The sequence below is a fragment of the Myripristis murdjan genome, chromosome 20 (genome assembly GCF_902150065.1).
Source record: "Myripristis murdjan chromosome 20, fMyrMur1.1, whole genome shotgun sequence".
Lineage (NCBI taxonomy): Eukaryota > Metazoa > Chordata > Actinopteri > Holocentriformes > Holocentridae > Myripristis > Myripristis murdjan.
Genome location: NC_043999.1, coordinates 19,678,394 through 19,704,576, shown reverse-complemented (window position 1 = coordinate 19,704,576; position 26,183 = coordinate 19,678,394). Strand labels below are relative to the sequence as shown.

The 26,183-nt window shown below is 41.2% G+C and overlaps 1 protein-coding gene and 1 long non-coding RNA gene across 3 annotated transcripts; one reads left to right on the top strand and one right to left on the bottom strand.

Moving 5' to 3' along the window:
• Window positions 1-805: 805 nt before the first annotated feature.
• On the bottom strand, window positions 806-19,391 carry LOC115378974 (myosin-7-like). Of its 2 annotated transcripts, none has more exons than XM_030079581.1 (37): window positions 19,197-19,391; window positions 18,871-19,014; window positions 18,638-18,794; window positions 18,495-18,522; window positions 18,204-18,309; window positions 18,025-18,117; window positions 17,861-17,924; window positions 17,646-17,744; window positions 17,450-17,553; window positions 17,226-17,364; window positions 17,015-17,133; window positions 16,557-16,706; window positions 16,289-16,459; window positions 15,824-16,133; window positions 15,647-15,729; window positions 15,331-15,536; window positions 15,090-15,213; window positions 14,871-15,007; window positions 14,491-14,746; window positions 13,591-13,833; window positions 13,325-13,501; window positions 13,088-13,233; window positions 12,880-12,970; window positions 12,402-12,791; window positions 12,157-12,283; window positions 8,869-8,987; window positions 8,563-8,759; window positions 7,868-8,051; window positions 7,595-7,760; window positions 6,478-6,602; window positions 6,022-6,330; window positions 5,726-5,929; window positions 4,038-4,334; window positions 3,589-3,693; window positions 3,319-3,414; window positions 3,069-3,203; window positions 806-924 (listed from the first exon to the last, which is right to left on the bottom strand). In XM_030079581.1, exons 1-37 carry the CDS (start codon window positions 19,380-19,382, stop codon window positions 904-906), a joined length of 5,808 nt encoding a protein of 1,935 aa, XP_029935441.1. In that variant the 5' UTR covers window positions 19,383-19,391; the 3' UTR covers window positions 806-903. The 2 variants fall into 2 exon arrangements, with proteins under 2 accessions (XP_029935441.1, XP_029935442.1); XM_030079582.1 differs by having other exon boundaries at window positions 15,647-15,720; window positions 19,197-19,388.
• LOC115378979 (uncharacterized) lies at window positions 2,100-26,183 on the top strand. Its single transcript, XR_003930182.1, has 5 exons — window positions 2,100-2,144; window positions 3,062-3,182; window positions 3,344-3,428; window positions 15,382-15,494; window positions 26,078-26,183. It is a non-coding gene; the product is annotated as an uncharacterized LOC115378979 (long non-coding RNA).

Here is a 26,183-nt window from a genome sequence, read left to right as displayed (position 1 = left end):
TTAGGAAATGTTGAAGCAGTTTTCGGTTGAAGGCATACATAAGGCACTCAATAAACAACTGCCAGATAATTACGTGTTTTTTGTCCTGATCAGGTACTGTTTGCTTACCTCGACATTTAAATCCACTTTACTGGATGATTACAGATGTAGTTTGACATAAAGGAACATCTTTGCATCCTTTAATCAAAGGACCTGGGTCCTTTGATTAAAGGATGGTCTCTCTCCAAACACCACCAATCAGTACCTGTCACCTCCTCCACAGTTTTGCATGTAGGTGTGGAGGAGAGCAATGTGCCAAGTAAAAGTACAGAACATCTTTATCCAATACATAAAATATCGTGTTTGGAAGTCAAGTCTGATGGATGAAGGATGTTTCGCAAAACTGGCCGCAGAGAATGGGGAATTCAAATTTCCAGCCACAGAACAAAGGGGTCAGTCTCCGGAAAGTGGATCCACGCTGGTAAGTGCTCAAAATGAAACAAAAGCAAATAGTGACCTCTAGTGGAGATTGAACGCAGTGACATGCTAACAGATTGTATGAAATGGTGAAGGTCTCAGCACACGAGACCTCATATTTTTTTAAAACCTGTCATAGAAAATCATTGCTTGAAGTTCATCAAGAAACATCTCCTAACCTGTTAAAATACTCATGATCAGTTAAGGGCTTGTGCACACAATATTCTCATTTTATTTAGCAATGACACCATATGATACAGTTTCTGTCTCACCTGTTGCCTGCATACTGTCTAAAAGCACAAAGAGCTTTATCTAGAAAAAACGAAGCACGACAAATGTCTCATTGCAATTTCACTTTATTCTATTATAGCTCTAATAGCCTACTGGAGGAAATTATTTCCACCATGAGACATGCAGAGGATGAGCAGGACGGCCCACGACAGAGCTTCACTCTTCATCATGTCCTTTCTGCTGGGAGAGAGACACATGGCAGATTAGCTGTTGGAGTTTAGCACTGCATGGAAAAGTGTGTGTGTGTGTGTGTGTGTGTGTGTGTGTGTGTGTGTGTGTGTGTGTGTGTGTGTTTAACAATAAATGGCCAACTTTTGCACCACCTAATTACATTAATAATCAGTAACAGTCCACCTGGGTTAAGTAAATCGTCAGCTGAACTGGGTGAGATGTACACCTGGTCTGCACGAGACGCCTATGCTAGCTGAATCAGTCAATGCGCCATTTTTAAACACCTAGACAGCAGATCCCATTAAACGAAAATGGAAAGTCGGGGAGGTGGGAAGGAGACACGCTTCACTTTAGGTTTTCAACACCAGTGCAGCGCTTTTAATTGACTTTTTTTAACGGCAGCCTAACAACTTGTGGTAAGTCAGCCGAAACCAGGGTTGCCAAGTCCGCGTTTTTTCCGCCAAATTGGGCTACTTTTTAAGTGTTGCCGCGGGTAACAAATTTTGTCCGCGGGTTGGGCTTGGGCAGTCATGAATAAAGATTCATATTTTGAATGACCAATGTTTATACCCATATCCTGTAAAACTGACTCCGGGCCAGATCAGCATATAAACTATCCACATATGTCACATGTTCCACAGACAAATAATATGCCAATGCTGTGTGAGGCCACTCAGCACATGACCAATCACATCATCAGCACCACTTGCGCCCAGTGCCTGTCAGCTGAAGTAAGGTATCCCATATTATATTTTAAGTTCTGATATACTGTAAATTAAATGGGTGAAAGAACTGTTTCGGGAAATTGCCTTTAATGTTTATGGTGTTATTTTATAGATATAGTGCATTTTGCAATTATAGCAATGCTGTTGGACTTTAAAAGCAACATATATGGAATTTTATGGGCATATTTTGAGTTCTGGTATTGGGCTGATTTTTGGGCCCTTTTTATACCAGGTTGGGCGGGTTTTGGGCTGGTTTTGAGTTGCTGTTTGGCTCCTTTTGTCTCACAGACCTGGCAACCCTGGCCGAAACGCCTGACCTTTTCACAGCAGCCTCTCTCCTGCACCAGGGCCTTCAGATTGTCGGTGATGCTTCATTACAGAGACTGCCATAATTAAGTAGATCAGAGCCTTAATTAATGGCATTAGTAACACCTGTGTTCACTCTGCGTGTCTGCTGTGAAAACTGTCAAACTCAACGTCTCTCAACAGATGTCAGGCAAAGTGAGTTCCGTTTGCTGGCTGATGTTGACTTTATGCTAACTTACAACTACACTAACGTATGCAAATGCGGTAATTTTAAAGTTTTGTAGGCTGAAAAACATTACGGTTCATCATGTAACCATTAAAACACATTAAATAGTTCACATAATGCTGATTAATCTAATACATAGCGCCTACACTACATATCGTAGCATTTTTTAGGGAATAAATTAATGTTAGGTAGCGCTAATTTAGCAAACGTTAACGTTATTCACGATATGCTGGGGGTAACTTTGGTTAATTCATTAGTAGTAGCCTACTTTTTCTGTGAACAAATATAGGAGTATAGGGGGGTTAATGTGTTCGTTAGTTGAAGACCAATGTAAAAATGTTAATGCCATGATTAAGTACTTTCTGCTGAAAAAGTAAAACAATATATGCTGAATTGCTATTCAAATGCTTGTTGAATAGCAGTATGAGAATGATGCGATGGATTACAACATCGGCAAAGCCAGCAGAGGATTTTTTTTTTTTTTTTGCCTAGGATGGTGAAGGTATGAACAAGTTGACTTACATTCATCCTCTACAGGCTGTCCATAAGGTTAGCTATGACCAATTTATGCGATTTGAGTCCTAGCCATAACCCTAACTCTAAGCCAAAATGACCACCCACAAAGTAAAAAAAAAAAAAAAAAAAATGACGTTGCCATCCGTGGGGAGACAAATATTGGCAGCTAGTAAGTGGGGAAATAGTGTCTCAACTGGGCAACTGCACAGGCACAAGTAGGTCCTGCTGCAGATTTTGGGCTACTAACACTGCAATCCAGTGCACACAACCTAAGTTGTAGAGAATAATGAGCTCACACACTTTTAGGCAAAATTAGATATGCCAAGCAATTCCAGTTAGTTCAAGTAGTTTTTTTCCCCCTTCATCACAGAACACACCTTAGAACCAACATCGCGGCTCTTGGCTCTCAACTTGTTGACCTGTGACTCAGCGATGTCAGCCCTCTCCTCTGCCTCATCCAGCTCATGTTGCAGCTTACGGAACTTAGTCAGGTTGGTGTTAGCTTGTTCCTCCTGGTGAGAGAAAATGCAATTTGTGCTTTTATCAGTTCATTATAGAACATATGCCATCCATGATCTTGAAGGAAGAGCTGTGTCTAGGAGAGCATAGGCTATTTTTTCCACTTACAGCTTCTTCTGCTGCTTTCTTGTAGGATTTGACCTTGAGTTGAAGTTTATCCACCAGGTCCTGGAGACGGGACAAATTTTTGCGATCCTCCTCAGTCTGCAAAAGGAAGTGTAAGTTATCATTAGGATCCAGGTATAACTACTGTTACATAGAGCTACATTAGTCTTGGTTGTCCAGGCATGTTCTAAAAATTATTTTAAACTTGATTCTTTTAGTGGAGTCCAGTAATGCTTTGCTTATCTTCAGAGAGCTTGTGTAAACAATAGTTACCTGGTAAGTGAGCTCCTTTATGCGTCTTTCATATTTGCGGATGCCTTTTACAGAGTCACTGCTTTTCTTTTGCTCCATCTCTACTTCATTTTCCAGCTCTCTCACCTTCAAAGAAAAATGGGATGAATGCTGACCAATTGTCATCTCTAATAATCCTGTTTTGTTTTGTCTGTCTTAAATTGTAATTACAATTACAAATTCACATTGGACAGATGCTTTTATCCAGAGCAACACACATATGAGTTTTTATAAACCACAAGACAACAAAATCAAGTGCCATAAAGCTCTGGTTGTGGTCCAGAGGACATAGGTGCTACAAGGCAATAAGTATTATCCTGGATGATAATTTACAATCAAAGGAAAATGGGTCATGTAACAAATATTTGATGTTACAGTATGACTATACGCTATACAGCCTTTTAAAAATGATTGCCACTTCAGATGCTCACCCTAGCCTCCAGCTTCTGAATCTGTTTCTTGCCACCTTTCATGGCGATTTGCTCAGCTTCATCCAAACGGTGTTGCAGGTCCTTGATGGTTTGCTCCATGTTCTTTTTCATGCGCTCCAGGTGAGCACTGGTGTCCTGCTCCTTCTTCAGCTCCTCTGCCATCATGGCAGCATCAGTGATGGCCTTCTTGGCTTTCTCCTCAGCATTTCTACACTCCTGCACAGCCTCTTCCACTTCATTCTGAAGCTGGGCTGTGTCACCTTCAAGCTTCTTCTTCTGGTTCAACAGGCTGGTGTTCTACAGGTAATACAGAAGAAAGATTAGATGATTATACACTATATTACCAAAAGTATTCGCTCACCCATTCAAATGATCAGAATCAGGTGTCCTAATCACTTGGCCTGGCCACAGGTGTATAAAATCAAGCACTCAGGCATGCAGACTGTGAAGCAAGACATTTGTGAAAGAATGGGCCGCTCTCAGGAGCTCAGTGAATTCCAGCGTGGAACTGTCATAGGATGCCACCTGTGCAACAAATCCAGTCGTGAAATTTCCTCGCTCCTAAATATTCCACAGTCAACTGTCAGCTGTATTATAACAAAATGGAAGCGTTTGGGAACAACAGCAACTCAGCCACGAAGTGGTAGGCCACGTAAAGTGACGGAGAGGGGTCAGCGGATGCTGAAGCGCATAGTGCAAAGAGGTCGCCGACTTTCTGCACAGTCAATTGCTACAGAGCTACAAACTTCATGTGACCTTCAGATTAGCCCAAGTACAGTACGCAGAGAGCTTCATTGAATGGGTTTCCATGGCCGAGCAGCTGCAGCCAAGCCACACATCACCAAGTGCAATGCAAAGCGTCGGATGCAATGGTGTAAAGCACGCCGCCACTGGCCTCTAGAGCAGTGGAGACGCGTTCTCTGGAGTGATGAATCACGCTTTTCCATCTGGCAATCTGATGGACGAGTCTGGGTTTGGAGGTTGCCAGGAGAACGGTACATTTCAGACTGCATTGTGCCGACTGTGAAATTTGGTGGAGGAGGAATTATGGTGCGGGGTTGTTTTTCAGGAGCTGGGCTTGGCCCCTTAGTTCCAGTGAAAGGAACTTTGAATGCGTCAGGATACCAAAACATTTTGGACAATTCCATGCTCCCAACCTTGTGGGAACAGTTTGGAGCGGGCCCCTTCCTCTTCCAACATGACTGTGCACCAGTGCACAACGCAAGGTCCATAAAGACATGGATGACAGAGTCTGGTGTGGATGAACTTGACTGGCCTGCACAGAGTCCTGACCTGAACCCGATAGAACACCTTTGGGATGAATTAGAGCGGAGACTGAGAGCCAGGCCTTCTCGACCAACATCAGTGTGTGACCTCACCAATGCGCTTTTGGAAGAATGGTCAAAAATTCCTATAAACACTCTCCTCAACCTTGTGGACAGTCTTCCCAGAAGAGTTGAAGCTGTAATAGCTGCAAAAGGTGGACCGACATCATATTGAACTCTATGGGTTAGGAATGGGATGGCACTTCAGTTCATAGTATGAGTAAAAGCAGGTGAGCGAATACTTTTGGTAATATAGTGTAGTTTCTTAGTGACCATGGGTAAAAATTTGCATGCAGTATTACAGAAACACATACAAGAACTAACATTGATATAATGATATATAACATAGTGGCTCTGACATACCTGAGAGTGCAGCAGCTGAACTCTCTCACTGACATCCAGCAGTTCCTGCTCAGCCAGTTTGCGACCTCTCTCAGTCTGCTCCACCAGAGACCTCAGCTCATCAAGTTCAGCCTGCAGCAGATTGTTGCGTCTCTCCACAATGGCAATGTTCTCCTTCAGGTCATCATTGGCACGAAGAGCATCATCCAGCTGTATCTGGGAGTCCTGTAGACATTTTATACAGGATTTTAATAGCTCCATATGATTTATATTGTGACACCAGTTATCACAGAAGTACTGATGATATGAAATGTTACCTTGAGATGTGAATGGAGACCCTTGAGCTGCTTCTGAGCCTCTGCTGCCTGCCTGTTGGCCTGGCTGAGCTGGATCTCCATCTCATTCAGATCTCCCTCCATCTTCTTCTTCAGCCTTAGTGCCTCATTTCTACTGCGAGTCTCAGCTTCCAGAGAGCTTTGCAGAGTGTCCACCACTCTCTGCTGGTTCCTCTTGACCTGCTCCATCTCCTCATCCTTCTCAGCCAGTTTACGCTCAATGTCAGCCTTAACTTGGTTGAACTCAAGCTGAGCCCGAAGGATCTTTCCTTCTTCATGTTCTAGTGAGCCCTGTTTGATAGAACCAAAGGATGAATTGTGAATAATTGTGATTATGATTATGATCTTATGTTTAACATGAGAAACACGTTTAACGTTTAAAGCTTTCATCATGGCAAACCTTTCTAGTTAAATAAGGCTGTAAGTAATCAGTGTCACCTCAGCTTCCTCCAGTGCAGACTGAATCTCAGCCTTCTCCTGTTCCAGCTGTTTACGGATTTTCTCCAACTCATGGATGCTCTTTCCTCCCTCACCAAGTTGCTCAGTCAGGTCAGAAATTTCCTCTGTTAAGAAAAGATCAATATATAATATATATTGATCAATATATATAAAGTGTGAATTTCCTTTTTACTTTTTAATACATATTTATGTTGCCTGTATTGTTTTATTGTTTTTAATTTATTAATACTCACTCATTTATTACACTTCATTTTATATGTATATATATATATATATATTATTTTTTTTTATTATTATTATTTTTTTCTATTCATTTTAGTATTGATTGTATTTTACTGTTATCTTTTAGAAAAAAATAATAATAATAATAATAAAAAAAAATATATATATATATATATATATATATATATATTATTTTTTTTTTATTATTATTTTTTTTTTCTATTCATTTTAGTATTGATTGTATTTTACTCTGTTATCTTTTAGTTTTTAGCTCCAGTGTTTTCCTCATGGGGGCCCTCCACACCGGGAGCTGTGTCTGGCCTGCCTGCGGGGGGTGCCGTCCTGGGGGCTGTCCTGGCCTGGATGGTTGGGGGCCCTGTTCCAGGGCCTTATGGCTGTGGTGTGGGCTCCTATCTGTCTGGGTCGGGGCGGTCTCTGTGGTGGTGCCCCCTGTAGTCGGGGGCTAGGGCGTCTCCCGGTGTGGATGGCTCCCAAAGAATGAATGGTGTTTCCTCATCTGGTCCCTCAGTGCTCAGCCATGTTTCATTTTATCTTGGGGTTGGGGTGGGCTGGGGTGTGGTGGGGTGTATGCCCGGAGTGTATGCATGTGTGAAATATGTTGTACTTGTGTGTGTGTGCGTGTGTGAGTGAGTATGAGGGGGTGGGGGATTAGGATTGTATGTATTTTAATGTAAAGCACTTTGCGTTGCATTTGTTTTATGTATGAAAGGTGCTATATAAATAAAGTTTGATTTGATTTGATAATCATTATAGCTAAGCCCCATAGTATATTCATCAGTATTGTGAATTCATAGTAGTTATACAGTAGTTAATATTCAATTTGCATAAAAAGTGTGAATTTGAATTTAGGGACCTTGAAGGTTCTTGTTTTCTCTCTTCATGGTCTCCAGATGATCCAGAGACTCTTCATAAGAGTTCTTGAGTTTGAAGAGCTCAGTGCTGAGAGATCTGGATTCTTTCTGAGCACTTTCCAGCTCAGTCTGGGACTCCTCATACTTCTGTTTCCACTCTGCAAGGACCTGGTTTAGTAATTGTTGTGTTAGCAATCATTACAAATGATTTTATCCTCTTTAATTAATTTATTATTGTTGCACAAGGTTAGATCAGTACAAGACTGAGCATGTACCTTATCAAAGTTTCTTTGTTTCTTGTCCAGAGCTGCTGCAGCAGCATTAGATCTCTCTACATCCACCATGAGATCTTCAATCTCATTCTGGAGCCTGTGTTTAGTTTTCTCCAGGGAGGAGCATTTTGCATTAACAGCCTCCACAGCTTCCTCTGCGTCCTGTAAACGCTGGGCTAGCTTTTTCCTGTTTAATGCAGAACAAAAACATAGCTTTGCTTCGAGCTAGCTGATAAAATGTAAACAGACATTCCTTAAGACAGGCAAAATTATCAAAGTTAATTGCCAGCAACTCATCTATTTCATTTTATTTTCAAGTGTCTGTCAAAAAAAGTGTTTCCAACTTTTGTTGAATGCTGTCATCAAAAATTTGTTTTATAGCTGAGTGGAAGCAGTGTAATGATCTTGTACGTTTTCTTGCTTGGGTCCACAGAGGTAACATAATTGTGTCCAAATGAAATGTGATTTTGCTCAGATGTATTTCATAAGTAACACATAGAAGGTTGCCTTTTCCCACTCAAGTAGAAAGTAAGTACTGCATGGCTGCAAAAAGGCAATTTGTCATAAATGTTTTACTCCCTCTCAGTTTCACCTTGCATTATTTTTTTGTAATTAAGTTAATTTTATTAACAGGCATAACTAACAGGCTCTTTATGAAATCATGTCTATACTTTTAAGGAGGAGAGTACAGTTCTTACTTTGCCTCTTCTAGCTCTTCAGTCCTCTGGATGGCATCAGTTTCATACTTGGTTCTCCACTGAGCCACCTCAGAGTTGGCCTTGGACATGCTGCGTTGCAGCTCAGCCTTGGCCTCCTGCTCCTCCTCATACTGCTCCCTCAGCAGGTCACAGTCATGACGAGCAGACTGCACTGCATGGGCAAGTGCATTCTTGGCCTGGTATGCAAGGATGAAGGAAAGAAAGGAAGAAAAAGAAAGAAAACATCGTTTTCATGCTAGGTCGCTGAAAGTGCAGTTTTGGGGAATGCATAGTAATTTTTAATACCTTGACTTCCTCCTCCAGTTGTCTCTTGAGGTCTTCAATCTGCTGAGTGTATGACTGCTTTCCTCTGGTTAGCTGGGAGACAAGAGAGTCCTTCTCTTCAAGCTGTCTGGCAAGCTCGCCTATAGATAACATTGATAGACACTTACTTCATAATTACAGCCAACTATTTTTTCAAATATTTGATGATCATATTTGGAATTGCTGTCCGATATCAGAAATTTGCAAGCATGTCTTTTAGTCTTGCCTTTGCTTGGCCTCCGAATATATATTTATATTATATTATATTTTAGATTCCTCAAAGTAGCCACCCTTTGCTTTGTTGACAGCGCTGCAAACCCTTGGCCTTCTCTCAATGAGCTTCATGATGTAGTCACCTGAAATGGTTTTCACTTCACAGGTGTGCCTTGTCAGGGTTCATTTGTGGAATTTCTTGCCTTCGTAATGGGGTTGGGAACCATTAGTTGTGTTGTGCAGAAGTCAGGTTGGTACACAGCTATAACAGCCCTATTTGACAACTGTTAGAATTCATATTATGGCAAGAACTAATCAGCTAAGTAAAGAGAAACGAGTGGCCATCATTACTTTAAGAACTGAAGGTCAGTCAGGCCGCAAAATTGCAAAAACTTTAAATGTGTCCCCAAGTGGAGTCGCAAAAACCATCAAGCGCTACAACGAAACTGGCACACATGAGGACCGACCCAGGAAAGGAAGACCAAGAGTCACCTCTGCTTCTGAGGACAAGTTCATCCGAGTCACCAGCCTCAGAAATCTCAAGTTAACAGCAGCTCAGATTAGAGCCCAGATAAATGCCACACAGAGTTCTAGTGGCAGACACATCTCTACATCAACTGTGCAGAGAGGACTGCACGAATCAGGCCTTTATGGTCAAATAGCTGCTAAGAAACCACTACTAAGGAAAAGCTATAAGCAGAAGAGATTTGTTTGGGCCAAGAAACAAAGAATGGACATTCTTTGTGGAAATCTGTGCTTTGGTCTGATGAGTCCAAATTTGAGATTTTTTGGTTCCACCCATCATGTCTTTGTGCGACGCAGAAAAGGTGAATGGATGGTCTCTACATGCATGGTTTCCACTGTGAAGCATGGAGGAGGAGGTGTGAGGGCGTGGGGGTGCTTTGCTGGTGACACTGTTGGGGATTTATTAAAAAGGCACACTGAACCAGCATGGCTACCACAGCATCCTGACGCGACATGCCATCCCATCCAGTTTGGGACCTGGTCCAACCCAGTTAGTTGGACCATCATTTATTTTTCAACAGGACAATGACCCCACACACACCTCCAGGCTGTGTAAGGGCTATTTGACCAAGAAGGAGAGTGATGGAGTGCTGCGCCAGATGACCTGGCTTCCAAAGTCACCTGACCTAAACCCAATCCAGATGGTTTGGGGTGAGCTGGACCGCAGAGTGAAGGCAAAAGGGCCAACAAGTGCTAAACACCTCTGGGAACGCCTTCAAGACTGTTGGAAAACCATTTCAGGTGACTACCTCTTGAAGCTCATCGAGAGAATGCCAAGAGTGTGCAAAGCAGTAATCAAAGCAAAGGGTGGCTATTTTGAAGAATCTAAAATATAAAACTTGTTTTGAGTTATTTCACACTTTTTTGTTAAGTACATAACTCCATATGTGTTCATTCATAGTTTTGATGCCTTCAGTGAGAATCTACAATGTAAATAGTCATGAAAATAAAGAAAAAACATAAAATGAGAAGGTGTGTCCAAACTGGTAGTGTGTATATCTATATATCTATATCTCTATCTATCTCTATCTCTCTCTCTCTCTCTCTCTATATATATATATATATATACATATATATATACACACTATATTACCAAAAGTATTCGCTCACCTGCTTTTACTCATACTATGAACTGAAGTGCCATCCCATTCCTAACCCATAGAGTTCAATATGATGTCGGTCCACCTTTTGCAGCTATTACAGCTTCAACTCTTCTGGGAAGACTGTCCACAAGGTTGAGGAGAGTGTTTATAGGAATTTTTGACCATTCTTCCAAAAGCGCATTGGTGAGGTCACACACTGATGTTGGTCGAGAAGGCCTGGCTCTCAGTCTCCGCTCTAATTCATCCCAAAGGTGTTCTATCGGGTTCAGGTCAGGACTCTGTGCAGGCCAGTCAAGTTCATCCACACCAGACTCTGTCATCCATGTCTTTATGGACCTTGCGTTGTGCACTGGTGCACAGTCATGTTGGAAGAGGAAGGGGCCCGCTCCAAACTGTTCCCACAAGGTTGGGAGCATGGAATTGTCCAAAATGTTTTGGTATCCTGACGCATTCAAAGTTCCTTTCACTGGAACTAAGGGGCCAAGCCCAGCTCCTGAAAAACAACCCCGCACCATAATTCCTCCTCCACCAAATTTCACAGTCGGCACAATGCAGTCTGAAATGTACCGTTCTCCTGGCAACCTCCAAACCCAGACTCGTCCATCAGATTGCCAGATGGAAAAGCGTGATTCATCACTCCAGAGAACGCGTCTCCACTGCTCTAGAGGCCAGTGGCGGCGTGCTTTACACCATTGCATCCGACGCTTTGCATTGCACTTGGTGATGTGTGGCTTGGCTGCAGCTGCTCGGCCATGGAAACCCATTCCATGAAGCTCTCTGCGTACTGTACTTGGGCTAATCTGAAGGTCACATGAAGTTTGTAGCTCTGTAGCAATTGACTGTGCAGAAAGTCGGCAACCTCTTTGCACTATGCGCTTCAGCATCCGCTGACCCCTCTCCGTCACTTTACGTGGCCTACCACTTCGTGGCTGAGTTGCTGTTGTTCCCAAACGCTTCCATTTTGTTATAATACAGCTGACAGTTGACTGTGGAATATTTAGGAGCGAGGAAATTTCACGACTGGATTTGTTGCACAGGTGGCATCCTATGACAGTTCCACGCTGGAATTCACTGAGCTCCTGAGAGCGGCCCATTCTTTCACAAATGTCTTGCTTCACAGTCTGCATGCCTGAGTGCTTGATTTTATACACCTGTGGCCAGGCCAAGTGATTAGGACACCTGATTCTGATCATTTGAATGGGTGAGCGAATACTTTTGGTAATATAGTGTATATATGTAGAGAGAGAGAGAGAGAGAGATAGATATATAGATAGATAAATATATAGATATAGATATGTGTGTGTGTGTGTGTGTGTGTGTGTGTGTATATATATATTTACATTTGCAACTAAGTTTTTCTTTTATCAGGGATACTAAATAATTCCACTTGAATTTGAATTTCAGTGTGAACATTAACTTTTTACTTTACCGTTTTCGGTTTGAAGTTTTGCTTTTTGCATGGTGAAATCGTTGATGGTACGGTGGCCTTCTTCAGATTTTGTCCTGTATTCATTCATTTGATCTTCAAGAGTGCGGCACATTTTCTCTAAGTTTGTCTAAATTGAATAATATCACAGAAAAATAACATTAATATCATAGACTGCATCTGATCTTTACTTTGTGTGTTTTCGTTAGATTCTTTAGATGAAGATTTATCTGGCTTTGCTATCTTACTTTGGCTTTGGCGATCTGCTCCATGTTGGAGACCACATCATCAAGCTCCAGTCTGAGCTCACTCTTCTCCTTCTCCAGCTTCTGCTTGACTCTCTGAAGGTTGTCAATCTGCTCTCCCAGGTCAGCCACACTGTCAGCATTCTTCTTTCTCAGTGCAGCAGCGGTGGCTTCATGTTGCAGAGTGGCCTCTTCAAGGTCTCTGCGCACCTTCTGGAACTCAGCCTCCCTCTTCTTGTTCATCTCAATCTGGGCAGCAGTGGCTCCACCAGCCTCCTCCAGCCTTTCACTGATCTCCTCCAGCTCTCTGGACAAATCTGCCCTCTGTTTCTCCACCTTGGCTCGTGCAGCTCTCTCTGCCTCAAGCTCTTCCTCCAGCTCCTCAATGCGGGCCTGAAGGAAAAAAATTATGTATGCATTTTGCAAACAGTGACTCAATAAATAGATACATTTGGCTCAGTGTGTCTGCTATTGTAATTACCTGCAGCTCTTTCAGTTTCTTCTGGAGCTGGGCACCCATGGACTGTTCATCCTCAATCTTGCTATTAAGGACACTAATTTCAAAGTCTTTCCTATGGTACAGTGAATGAAAAAATACATGTTAAATGTTAATGTTTTAATTTTTAGTATTAATAAGATTTGTGTTAATGGTGTTTCTGTGGTTATTATTATTAGAAGAGATTGTTTACTTTTTGAGCCTTTCCTCTAGCTGCTGCTTGTCATTCTCCAGATCCATCACATTTTCTTGGGTTAACTTTAAGTCACCCTCTAGCTTTCTCTTGGCTCTTTCCAGATCCATCCTCACTTTTTTCTCTTGTTCCAGTGACCCCTCAAGCTGATCAAAAGTGAATGGTTACAAAAAGTCTGTCTGCACTGTTGGCTGTTGAAACTTGCATTAAAAAGTTATGTAATATAAGCATACTCACATCATCAACCTGCTGCTCCAGCTTGGCTTTTGCTTTAGTCAGAGTATTGACTTTGTCTTCTTCGCTCTGCAGATCATCCAGTGTTTGCTGATGAGCTTCCTGAAGGGCTTTCTTTTCTTTGGTCAGCTTGGCAATGATTTCGTCCAATGCTGACATTTCCTCAGTCAGGTTTTTCACCTAATGAAGAAAGTGAAGTAAATGTACAGTATTGCAATATAGTAGATAATAACCCATAATTAGATTTGTTGCCAGGGGGCAGCAGTTACCTTGTTCTCAGTAGCATGCTTCTCTTTTTCCACTTTAGCCAGACTGAGCTCCAGATCATCAATGTCTTTCCTCAGTTCTGAACACTCATCCTCCAGTTTCCTCTTCTTAGCAGTCAGCTCTGCATTCATCTCCTCTTCATCCTCCAGTCTCTCTGTCAGCTCTTTAACTTTGGCCTCAAGCTGGATCTTGCTCTTGATCAGACCCTCACAGCGCTCTTCAGCATCTGAGAGATTGTCTTGCTCCTGAAGAAATTAGTATTTGTGATAGTTAAGCATGCAGAGCTACCATTTATCATTTAGATATTAAAAGAATTATGTACTAGTCCACAGCCTCATACTATGGAGACATCTGGCCATTGTCATAAATCTATAGGGCCATCAGACAAGCAGCACCACTTGCCAGAAACTAATAGCATCATTTTGCAGGATTGAGTGTGTGTTAGTGCATGTATGTCACCAGGTTTGTAAAGTTGGCACCTCTCATCACAGATTTTTAGTTGAAACAGGCCCTCCATACCTCCAAAATAATCAGTTATTTCTTGCATCCCACAGCTGTCAGCGCAGGGAACTGATGTTGCTTCCACTGTACCTGTAAGCTGTTCCTTTGCTCTCAACATTATTCGGTAAATTTTGACAACAGCAATGTAAATTTAAATTTAAATGTAAATTTTGATAACAGCAGCTACAGCCTCGTGAGCAGGCTGACACTGCTGTCTTGGAATGGCTGTATGGCTCAGAGTTCAGATGCTGAATTGTGTCAACAATACTAAATTAAATGGATGTCAGATTAGAGTAATGCCTGCTATTATTCAACAAGAATACAACATTTACTTTATTAAATATAAACATTCAATGCCTCATCTTATTTGTAGTTGGAGAACACATGAAAATTGTGCTGACCGATTGGACTTGGAGTTGCAGGTCATTCTTCTCTTGGAGAAGTGATACCATTTTTTCCTCCAACTCCTTCTTGCGGGCCTCTGATTTAGCATAAGCCTCTTTGAGCTTTGCAAATTCTTCCTTCATGTTTGCCATCTCTTTTTCAGTCTCAGCTGATTTTAGCAGTGGCTTGATCTTGAAGTACATCTTCATCCAGGGCCAATTCTTGACTCCCATGAAGGCACGTATGTTCCACTGGATCACAAGTAAGGCATCCCTATGAATGATATACTTTTTATTAATCTTTTCTCAATTACTTAATTTTGATGAGTTCTAACTATATTACTGTGGTCACATTTCTGATTTTCTTTCTAATGGGCTGAAGTAATTGATGCACAAACCTGCGTTCAACAATTTTCTGGAACTCAATCCTAGCAAGGATACCACGGGAAAAGGCCTGGATGCCTGTGAGGATCAAGGCCAAACGGTCATCTCTCATTTCTTCAAGCTGACCTAGAAGTCCAGCTTTAAAGAACACCTATGAACAGATAGCATACATGTTTTGTATCTTAGTAACTTGTCATTTGGCTAACTATTTCCATGTAAATTGTTGTTCTTACCTTTGTGTGTCCTAGTTTATATTGCTGGTGGTCAATATCCAGGGAGCCCAGTAGTTTTTCTGCTCCCTTCTTATTGTCAATGAATTGTCCCTCAGGTATAGCAGCTGGATTCAGAATACGATACCTTTAAGACAATTAAAGACAAATCCAGTGACTTGCGTTGTTTTGCAGACCTTTTGAAAAATTAGTGACTAATGATTTGTGGTATCACAGTAATCTTGTAGCTCAGTGTAATACATACCGTTGTTTAAAATCGCCATAAAGGATCCTGTTGGGAAATCCTTTTCTACAGATCCTGATGCCTTCCAGCACACCATTACAGCGCAGCTGGTGCATGACCAGGGGATTCTCCATGGCCCCAGGAGTCTTGGTCTCATTGGGGATGATGCATCGCACAAAGTGGGGGTGAGTTGACCTCAAGTTGGTCATGAGTTTGTTCAGGTTCTCCTGTGAATGCAGAAAACGATTGTAAACCACAACCAGCATTCAAGCGATTGGACAATTATGTGGCAAAATTGTGTCAATCTACTGAAGAGAGGGTTCAAATTCATATTCACCCTATGCAATGCAGAGACAGTTTGGAACGAGGAACCCTTCTTCTTACCGCCTCCACCTTTGCCTCCCTTTCCGCCTCCAGACTCTATGTCCCAACAATAATGATAATTATAGCAACATTATCAGTCACACTTTATGTGCCTACAAGCAATATGTAACACATTTTATTGTATTCTTACCAGAATCTGCACCAGCATAACCAGCAAAGAGCAGTGCCAACAACTTAAGAGTTGACTTCTGGTATAGTCCTACCACAGTCTCATTCAGTGGGTCCTTGTTCTTCACCAGCCAGTTACCGATGTTGTAATCAACAGTGCCAGCATAGTGAACCAGAGCAAAATGAGCCTCTGGTTTCCCTTTAACAATCCTGGGTTTCTGGAAGTTGGGTGATTTTCCTAGATGGTTGTCATACAGCTTAGCCTTGAATGTTGCATCACTGGCTTTGGGGAACATGCACTCCTCTTCAAGGATGGACATGATACCCATGGGCTAAAAAAATTGAATATATTAGAAGAAAATTGGACAAAATATAGGCTGAATTTAAAATTGCTAATATAAAATTTCCATTTTTTTTATTTTGTGTGTGGTATGAATAATGTTTTTTTCTGCAGATATTTTGTAGTCTTTGACATCCTGATTCTCACTTTTTCAATCAGCTCAATACAAGCTTGCAAATCCATTCCAAAGTCAATGAACTCCCACTCAATTCCTTCTTTCTTGTACTCCTCTTGCTCCAGCACAAACATGTGGTGGTTGAAGAACTGTTGCAGCTTCTCATTAGTGAAGTTGATGCACAGTTGCTCAAAGGTGTTGAACTAAGTTGGCAAAAAGGAGAAGTCAAAGAAAGTGTATTTCATTTTTTTTTTTTTTTTTATTAAAATGTCGAACTTGTATAAAACTCTTAAAACTTACATCAAAGATCTCAAATCCAGCAATGTCCAGCACACCAATGAAGTACTGGCGAGGTTGCTTTGTATCTAGAGATTGGTTGATTCTCACCACCATCCACAGGAACATTTTCTCATACACTGACTTGGACAGTGCACCAATAGCGTAGTATACCTTTCATAGAAGAGAAAAAAGTAGAATTAACACACAATAAATTAGACAGTCACCTATCATATACACAAGCTCAACACTGATAGTTCTTTATGCAAGTACAATATCCAAGCAAGATTAGGTTTAATGCTGCAACTGGCACTAGCATCATCTGTGACCAAAAACAATAACAGTCATGAAACCAAAAACAAGTTATACCTAACTACCAGTGCTACAAAATAAGACAAAAAAAAAAAAACACTCCAGGCATTGCAATTTATGCAGATATCCAAGAACAAATTGAATGGAAATGGATCTCTTTTTTTTTTTACCTGCTGGACATTTTGACCCTTGGTGACCCATTCATTTCCCACTTTGACTCTTGGGTGACATAGACCCTTGATTAGATCAGCAGAGTTCAAGCCCATCAGATAAGCAACTTTGTCAGCATCTGAAAAGGATGGAGGAGAATTTAGATTGAATCGGTAAATTCAGTGCCTGTTGTAATCAGAGACTACAGCAGCAATTCTCAACATCTTTAACCTTCAGTGCCATCAGCCTCAGCTTGCTCCTCCCTTTGCTTCTGTTTGAACTTTGTGTTGCCAAAGTGCATGATAGCACCGGTCAACTTGTAAATGCCATTCTTCTCCTCTTGGGTGAAGCCCAGCACATCAAAGGCATCCTAGAATGGTTTCAAATTGTGATTGACTTGGCTGTTAAGTATCAATAGTAGATTGACCTTTTGTCAGATACATTAATTCACCCACATCTGTTGCCATAAGCTCCTCTGCATCATTAATAGAAGCCACAGTTGTCTCCCCTTGAGAGATGTAGGCATAGTCATAAGGGTTGTTGGTGATGAGCAGCATCTCTGAAACAGATAAGTGGACAAAGTTTTAGTTGTCATGTGGCACAGTTCTTGAGTGTGGAATATATTAAATGACCCAGTGTTTAGATACAAACCCAAAAGTTCTGGTTTCCTTTGGGACAGAATCTGATAGAAGATATGATAGTCTCTCTCAGCCTTAAGCTGGTAAGTGACACGGGACTTCTCCAGAAGATCTAAATTATATAAGGCATTGCAGTGAAAGTACTGTTTTTGTCCCTTTTTTCCTCAAGCTCCAAAAAATATTGTCATTAATGGTGCTAGCACCATCAAATTTGTTCAGTATACTCACATGTCTCAATGTCAGCAGAGGCCAGCTTGCCGCTAACCCCAAAGTGGATTCGGATGAATTTTCCCTATTAGCAGCCAGAAAATAATACTTAAATCTATACTTCAAATGTTCAGCCAAAAAAAAAAAAAAAAAAACCTCAATGGTTTTGCTGCAAGAAAACTCACAAATCTGGAAGAGTTGTCATTTCTGATGGTCTTGGCATTTCCAAAAGCCTCCAGAGCAGGGTTGGCCTGGATGATTTGATCCTCCAGGGTGCCCTGTTTATTTTAATTGTCATTCTTAACATGAAGCTTTTGATACACAAACAATGTTAGGTTTCACATTATGCTTTTGTAAAGCCAACCTTTTTCTCCTGAGCAGCATCCTTTTTGCCAGACACTGCTGCAATGCTGGCAAAGTACTGGATGACTCTCTTGGTGTTCACAGTCTTTCCTGCACCAGATTCTCCACTAAGAACAATAAAACACTATTTTTTAACTAATATGCAAAGGGGATATTATAGCAGTTCATCATTGCAGTTGTTTGGCAGTTTTTTCCTTAATAGCTGCAAGAGCAGGAAATGTCTACAACCTAGCTTCGGCATCTATATAGTAATCTGACTGAAATATGTCTTATTCTGATTAGTATTACTCACGTAATAAGGATTGATTGGTTCTCTCTGTCTGTAAAGGAATAAGTTGAACATGATTGTCAAACAAGTTAATAATTATTGTTGAACAAATTCAACAATAATTCAGCCATAATTTTAAAGCAGTGAAAACCACAAGTTGAGGGTACCTGAGAGCATGTACTGGTAGGCATTGTCAGAGATGGAGAAGATGTGAGGAGGAGCCTCAGTTCTCTTTTTGCCTCTGTAGGCAGTGACCACTGACTGATCGTATACTGGCAGCCACTTGTAGGGGTTGACAGTCACACAGAACAGGCCTGAATACGTCTGTAGTGGAAGATATTGCAGCATTAGTAAAAGATACATAAATTAGAATCTCTTGGATTTATTTTTAGTGACTCACATAGATCATCCATGCTGCATAACGCTCTTTGAGGTTAAACAGCACAGCAGGTTCATGGAGGAAGGTGAACATCGCCATGTCCTCAATTTTATCAAACTTTGGCGGGTTCTGAGGATGGACATCATCCTCCTTCACAGTCACTGTCTGCAGAAAGATTAATCCAAGAGACATTACTTTGCTATTTGATATTTTCAGTATGCTAATACCATTGTTTCTGAAGTAACATTTCTAATTTGTGACAGTGGAGTGGTTGTTAAAGAGGTAGTAGCATGAATCTCTTCCAGAGGAATCAATTAAATTCACACATTTTGATCAAGCGTACTTACCTTTCCCTGCTCAGTTTGCACGGTGACTTTGTTCCCGTCTCTACTGGTAATGGAAGCTTTTACGTACTCAACCTCAGGGTCAGGCACAAAACACTCTTTTTTCATGTCAAATGGGCGAGTCTGGGCTTCTAAACGTTCCTTATCTGATTTGCGGAGATATGGGGCTGCACGCCCAAACTCTGCCATTGCGGCATCCCCTGATGCCATTGTTGATGAAGATTACCTGAGAACATTGACCAAAAGGTGTTATAATGGCATAAATATCAGAATTCAGTCGGTATGGACATTTTGCTTACCTGCTGATTGTAGTCACTTGTGTTTTTGCTAGACCTGTTGCATAGAAGAGAATGTACTTTAGTCTTTGGAGATAAACAACCTTCACAATAATTAAAATACAGTGTACTAACCAAGCTTTACATTTGTTATTGTGAATATAACATTAACAGATGCTTACCGTGAGGGGGAACAGTGATGTGAGTGTAACGCCTGCCCTTTGACTCTTTATATAGAAGTCAAACACCCTCATTTGGAGACTTAATCTCTTTGGAATTAAGTAGACTGTGACGTCTGCCCTCTTGGTTTGGACAAGGATTAATTTCAGCTTGTGTGACAACTGTATGATTTACACATCCCTAATCTGTCACTATATATCTTTAAAGGGATACTTAAGAACAAATACACAACAAATAAAACTTTTTGAGAAAGTATTGTGTTTTAACTGTTTAAAAACCAAAGTGCCTCTTTAACTTGATGTTACTCCAGCAAAACACACACACACACACACACATACACACACACACACACACACACACACACACACACACACACTGTGTGTGTGTGTGTTTGTGTGTATGTGTGTGTATATATGTATATATATATATATCTCAAGTTATATATATCAAGCACTTTTGTTTTTAAAACAATACTTAATAACAACAAACAAAATTAAAAACAAATGATGATTTCTTGTTTTTAATTCTAAATGGTAAATCATATAAGAGCAGCTTATTTTGATTGTAGTTTCTGGTGCATCATGGAAAAGAGAAAACAAAAAATAGCAGCTCATTTAAACCAGTAGTTTACATTACTAAATCATTGGTGGACGTATTACAGTGATATATTCTGTATTGTATTGTATATGTTGTAATGATGTCTCTCTCTCTCTCTCAAGATCTGAGCAAGCCTCACAAGCTGTCCCGCTCAATCAAAAGCATATGCCCAGTTGGAATTTCACAGGGTTATCTTTATATCAGTAGACAAAGAGCAGGAAACAATGTCATAGAAATAAAATGGAGTAAGACATGGTGATGATTGAAAATGCCGCCACTTGTGACCTTGTGTAACTCCATGCTTGCTAATGAAAGACAGCTGAAAGACAACTTTGCACTTATTTTTTTTTACTCTGAAAATTTAATATTAATATACCATAAAATTGACTTCATATCACCCTTCATGTTTATGTGAGTTTATCACTACTACTAATAAAATCCAATACTGCAATTAATAGCTCACCATGTGACCTACCATGGTGACAATGGCCTGATTACACTGTTACATACAGTGAGCAACCTTTTGCAGCCATGATTAGAAGAGATGCTAACACGTCAGATGTTATTTTCCTTGTCAAAATGACCTTTCATGACCCAAAACCTTCAACTCTTCCTTACTAACTAATTAAGTTCCTTACAAAGTCTCAACAACTTGCAGCTATTTTGAGCTTAACCTTGCCTTGTTGGTTCTCATTCTCAGCTGTCCAGTGTGCTCAAGTTATCAGCACAGCATTGCAGGGTATTGTCTTTCAGATGCAAGGAACAAAGGTTGGAACTCTTACCCACTGTTCTCTTGTTGAAACATGTAACCCAACCCAACTTTCCTTTTGCTGTTTAAGGGTCACTCTATTGTTAGGAGGAGCTGACATGCAAGCCATACTATAGAGGGCTGGGCTCTGCTCCTCATTTTGTCTTTACTACTAGTGGCATATGATGTACCACACTGTGCACTGTATTGTACTTGCTCTTCTTTTTCCTTCAGTTAGTAATCAAAACTGATGCTGCATTCGCCATTAACAGTATTTTCTGATTTCAGCTGATCAAACATAATTTCTCCAGAAGATTAAGTGATGGAGTAGAAATTAAACTTCTTAAAACTTTAAGAAATTGAATGTACAAAAGTAAAAAAGCCAAAGCCTAAATCTCAGCCTTTGCTTAGTGACTCTACTAGTGCACTAAGCGGGGAATGCAGAAAAAGTGAGCGTAAGAGGAAGCAGGATAAACTCCACATTTCCTGTGAAATACTTAGAGACTATCTGTTAAAATACCACCAAGCAGCAACCTCTCTCCTCCCAGACCCAACTTAGTCGTTTCCTCATCTAATTGTGAAGAATTTCTAAAATTCTTCATCAATACAGTGTAACACATTAAAACTAACATTTTAGCCCACACCAGAGACCTGGTTGTCCCTCTATTCTGTTCTGCCCAGTTGAACTGTTTCCAGCCCATCTCGAAATTACTTCTTAAATTACTACTTATTACTAATTCGTATTGTTATGACCCCGTCTAGGGGTAACTCGGGACACAACATGAATGGTGCAGCTTCCTCCATTTCCAAGCCGAACAACACCGAATTGACACAATGATTGCAAGTGAAACACACGTTTATTTACAATAGTGAACTATTTACAGTGCCACTTTACTGCAGTAAAGTGCCCACTCTGTGCCCATTCTTCATTTTGCAAACTTTACAAATTGAGACCATTTTGGTGTGATTATCTTCAAAATTGAAAAAATGAAGAATGGGCACAGAATGGACACTTTACTGCACAGTAAAGTGCCCATTCTGTGAAACATTTTACAATTTTTCACCTACTCGGCTCGACTCAGTTTCAGTCGTTTTCCATTACAATTGAGTACCACCTCATCGCAGGTGGAGTCGTTATAGCAAGGCAGCCCCGCCACCAAACACAGAAAAGCCTCCACCGCTTCATTTGACCACGGTACCGGTTTGCTTGCTATTTTCCAATTTTGCCAACTTCAGTGATGATCAATTCACACGGCACACGGTGGCTGTTGCATTTTTTTTTTTTTTTTTTAAATGCCAGGTTTGGTTTTCGTGAAGGAGTCTCTCTCATGTGACGTCACTCCCTGTCCAATCAGTGGCCTGCACTCCATTTACGTCACATTTTCGGCTCGACTTAGCTCGCTTGGAACCCCGGCCGAGTAGGTACTAAAATAGTAACTGGCACCAGGTACTACCACCTAATGGAAAACCTTACAAACCGAGTAGAGTCGAGCCGAGTAGGTGCTAGCGGAAAAGTGCCATTAGAGGCTTCTGGGTAGAAGCTGTTCTTCAGTCTGGTGGTTCTGCTTTTGATGCTCCTTAGCCTCCTGCCTGAGGGGAGAGGAGCAAACAGTGAGTGTGCGGGGTGGGTGGGTGGGGTCTTTCATGATGCAGGAGGCCCTTTTTCTGCATCTGGCAGTGTAAATGTCTGTGGTGGTGGGTAGGCTGTCTTCCACAGTCTTCTGTGCCGCTTTGACCACCCTGTGCAGAGCATTCTTCTCTGCAACAGAGCAGCTGCCGTGCCACACAGTGATGCGGGAGCAGAGAACACTCTCCACCACACATCTGTAGAAGGATCTTGGGACAGAGCTCCCGAGTCCAGCATGCCTGAGCCTCCTGAGGAACTAGAGGTGCTGATGGGCTTTCTTAACCAGGCAGGAGGTGTTGTTGCTCCAGGTGAGGTTCTGGTGAGGTGTACTCCCAGGTACTTGAAGCTGGAGACCACTTCCACAGCTGGTCCTCCGATGTGCAGCGGAGGGGGGGGGGGGGGGTTCTGTCCCTTCTGAAATCCACAATCATCTTCTTGGTTTTTTGTCATATTGATGCAGAGGTTGTTCTCCCTGGACCAACTTTCCAGATGTTTCTCCTCCTGCCTGTATGCGGACTCGTCGTTGTTGTTGATACAACCCACCACTGCTGTGTCGTCCACAAACTTCACAACTTTATTTCATTTTATTCTATTTGAACGTTTAGATTTTGGCTTTGTACAGCACTTTAGGACACACTCACAGGACACACTCACTGTTCTGTATGATTCTGAAGCACGAATGCCCCCTCCCTCCCCAGTCCCTCACTGGCCTGCACTCACATTACCCCAACCCCAACCATGCTCAAGCATGGTTGCCTCTGGTACGTACATTTTCACGTTGAAATACGACACACGCATGGCTTGACGTCATCATAAATCGACTTTTGTTTTTACGTGGTTGCAGCAGCACAGTGGACAGCGACACAGACAACATGGTTGATTGTTGATTGTGCAAGGCGGCGATTCGCAGTTAATCACGCTGCACACAAAACAATTTGCATGTGCTTGTGTATGAACGCCCGTACCGTACTGAAGCACACCTCCTCCAACCATGCCAGAGCGAAGGAAGTGTACTGTACTGAAGCACAGAATGGAGCGCTCACACTAGTCAAATAATCCGGATTTTGGGGTCAAACGTGCTTGGGCACTATACAATGTGAGTGGGCCCTTCGTCAGCTTTAGCTGTTTTTAAATGTGTTTTTTAAATAAATTTGACCAGTTTAACTCCAGCAACATTCTGATATTCACAGAAATGTCTCAGTTTTTAAGTTGCAGCTGTAAATTCACTGTAATTGTCATAATGCTCTCGATGTTGGATTGCCTCTATTGGAAAATGCATTCCTCTGCACAAAATTATATCAAGGTGCATCTGAACAAAGTATAGTTCAAGACCCTGTTCTGTGTTTAGACTTTTACTTGCAGTTGCATTTTTTCTATGGAAATAAAAAATCTCACTTATTTAGTACTTTGCTATTGGTATGGAAAGCATGTTTTATACAGTTATATAGTTTAAAATATAATCCCATATGTGCAGAAATATTTATTAACTTAGTCCAGTCACAAGGCAATTTGAAATGTAGCTATGGTTTTCCCTCAGCAGTGATGGGCCTCTAGAGTTTTGAATTTAAAGCCAAATAATTGGTATTGAGTTTGAAATCACCAGCATTAGAGGACAAACACTGGAAAAATTAAACACCCATGTGCCACAGGCACAGAGGAATAACCGTTGCACTTTGTTTTTCTTAGATTGCCATACAAATCATCATGGCTTTGGCATTTGTTTTATTATTCTGTTTTGTCCTGTAAGTGTAAAGAGGTGTGTCATTTGCAAAGGTTGAATGATGAATTAATTATTTTATTATCACCACAAGAAAATGACTCTATAAATATGTCAATTATATGGAGAAGAGTTGTTAAAAACAGTAGTGCAACATATAGTATAGTAAAAGAATATATAACATTTCATTAGCTAGTAAAAAACATGAACATGTTAAAATCCTAGAAGACTAGTGATGATAGGGCTATATGTTTAATTGTGTAGTTGTTGTCAGGTTTGACCACAGCTGTTCACATTTATCTTCCCCTACGGTGTCCCTGTTACCGTGTCATACACATGTAATGTAAACATTTCCCCACACACTTCATCACTATCAACAGCAGACTGTATGGACACTGGTGTCGTGCTGCAACAGCAGCAAAGTTAAAACTGCTCTGTGCTATGAGCTGGATGCTCCAGAGTATTGTGTAAGTGATACACTTCTGGTGATGCAGTGAACCAGAGGAAGGTCCTATGAGTATTAGTAACTGAAAGTGAGGAAATTATTTTTGCGTTAATATCTTTGCTTGGGCGGCAGCCTGTAGGGCACCATGTGTTTGGACGTGTGTGTGTGTGTGTGTGTGTGTGTGTGTGTGTGTCTGTGTGTGTGTCTGTGTGTGTGTCTGTGTCTGTGTCTGTGTCTGTGTCTGTGTCTGTGTCTGTGTCTGTGTCTGTGTGTTGATGCTAATATCCCAAACTACTGTGGGTCTCACCATAAAAAATCTGGTGCAGAGTTATGCCTGTTTGATGAAGAACCTCTCCTGGTTGTGCTGATTCAAAACCATTGCAAAATGTTTGTTTTTGCTGCTTCCCTCCCTCTCTTCATTCACTGTTTAGAATGGTCAACCACTGCTGCTATTTCTCTCTCTCTCTCTGCATAGCCTGCAGAGTTGCCATACACCAGTCCCTGACTTCATTCATTGTCTTACTTGCACATTTTTTCTAATTTTCCTTCATCTGTGTTCCTACCACAGATGAAGAAATTCAGGACATGCATTGTGTTTCTTGGGTGATTTTACACACTGATGGCAAGAAAGCCAACAGAATAAAGAGTATAAAGAGATGCTGCACAACTAGAGAGAGAGAGAGAGAGAAAGTGAGAGCATTTAGTACATTTCATGTACAACATACTGTATGTCATTCTGTCTCCATCAATTCATTCATCTTTATATCTATCTACATAATCGTACAGTGGTTTGTTTACCAGCCTAAAATTTCCCCCAACTAATTTGTAGAGAATTATCTTTGCTATAGAGATACTTATTGAGAATAAATGAAACATAATCAACTTGCCAAGGAGGAGAAGGGCAGAGGGGAATGAAAATAACAAGGTGCTGAGATTAGCACCAGCAGGTCTTGGATTTACAACTTCCAAGCAACTAAAGGTCAAGATAGCTGTCAGGAACAATTGTTTGTGCATCAGGGAGAGTGTGATGTGTTTGAAAGGTGATAATGTGGTCCTATACATCACTGGAGGAAGTGCTACACCCTTTATAACATATGCTGTACACCTCTTTTAACTCTGGCCCACACACAACTTTCACAACTCCACACCTTATGTTTAGAGTCCAGCTCTAACCTTGAGGGCATTACTGAGCTTCCAGGGTGTAACATAACTACTGTCTGTTGAGGGTCCCATTCTCAGCTGTCTTGTAATTATCATAATCTCTCTCTTCTTGTCATGATTTTTCTTGGTGACAGGAACAGCTCCTCCCGTCAGATTGTTTACCCCCTTATTGACATGCATGGGCTTCCTGAAGGTGAATTTGAGGACACAGCTACCCCTCCACTGCCGAGGCGTTAACCA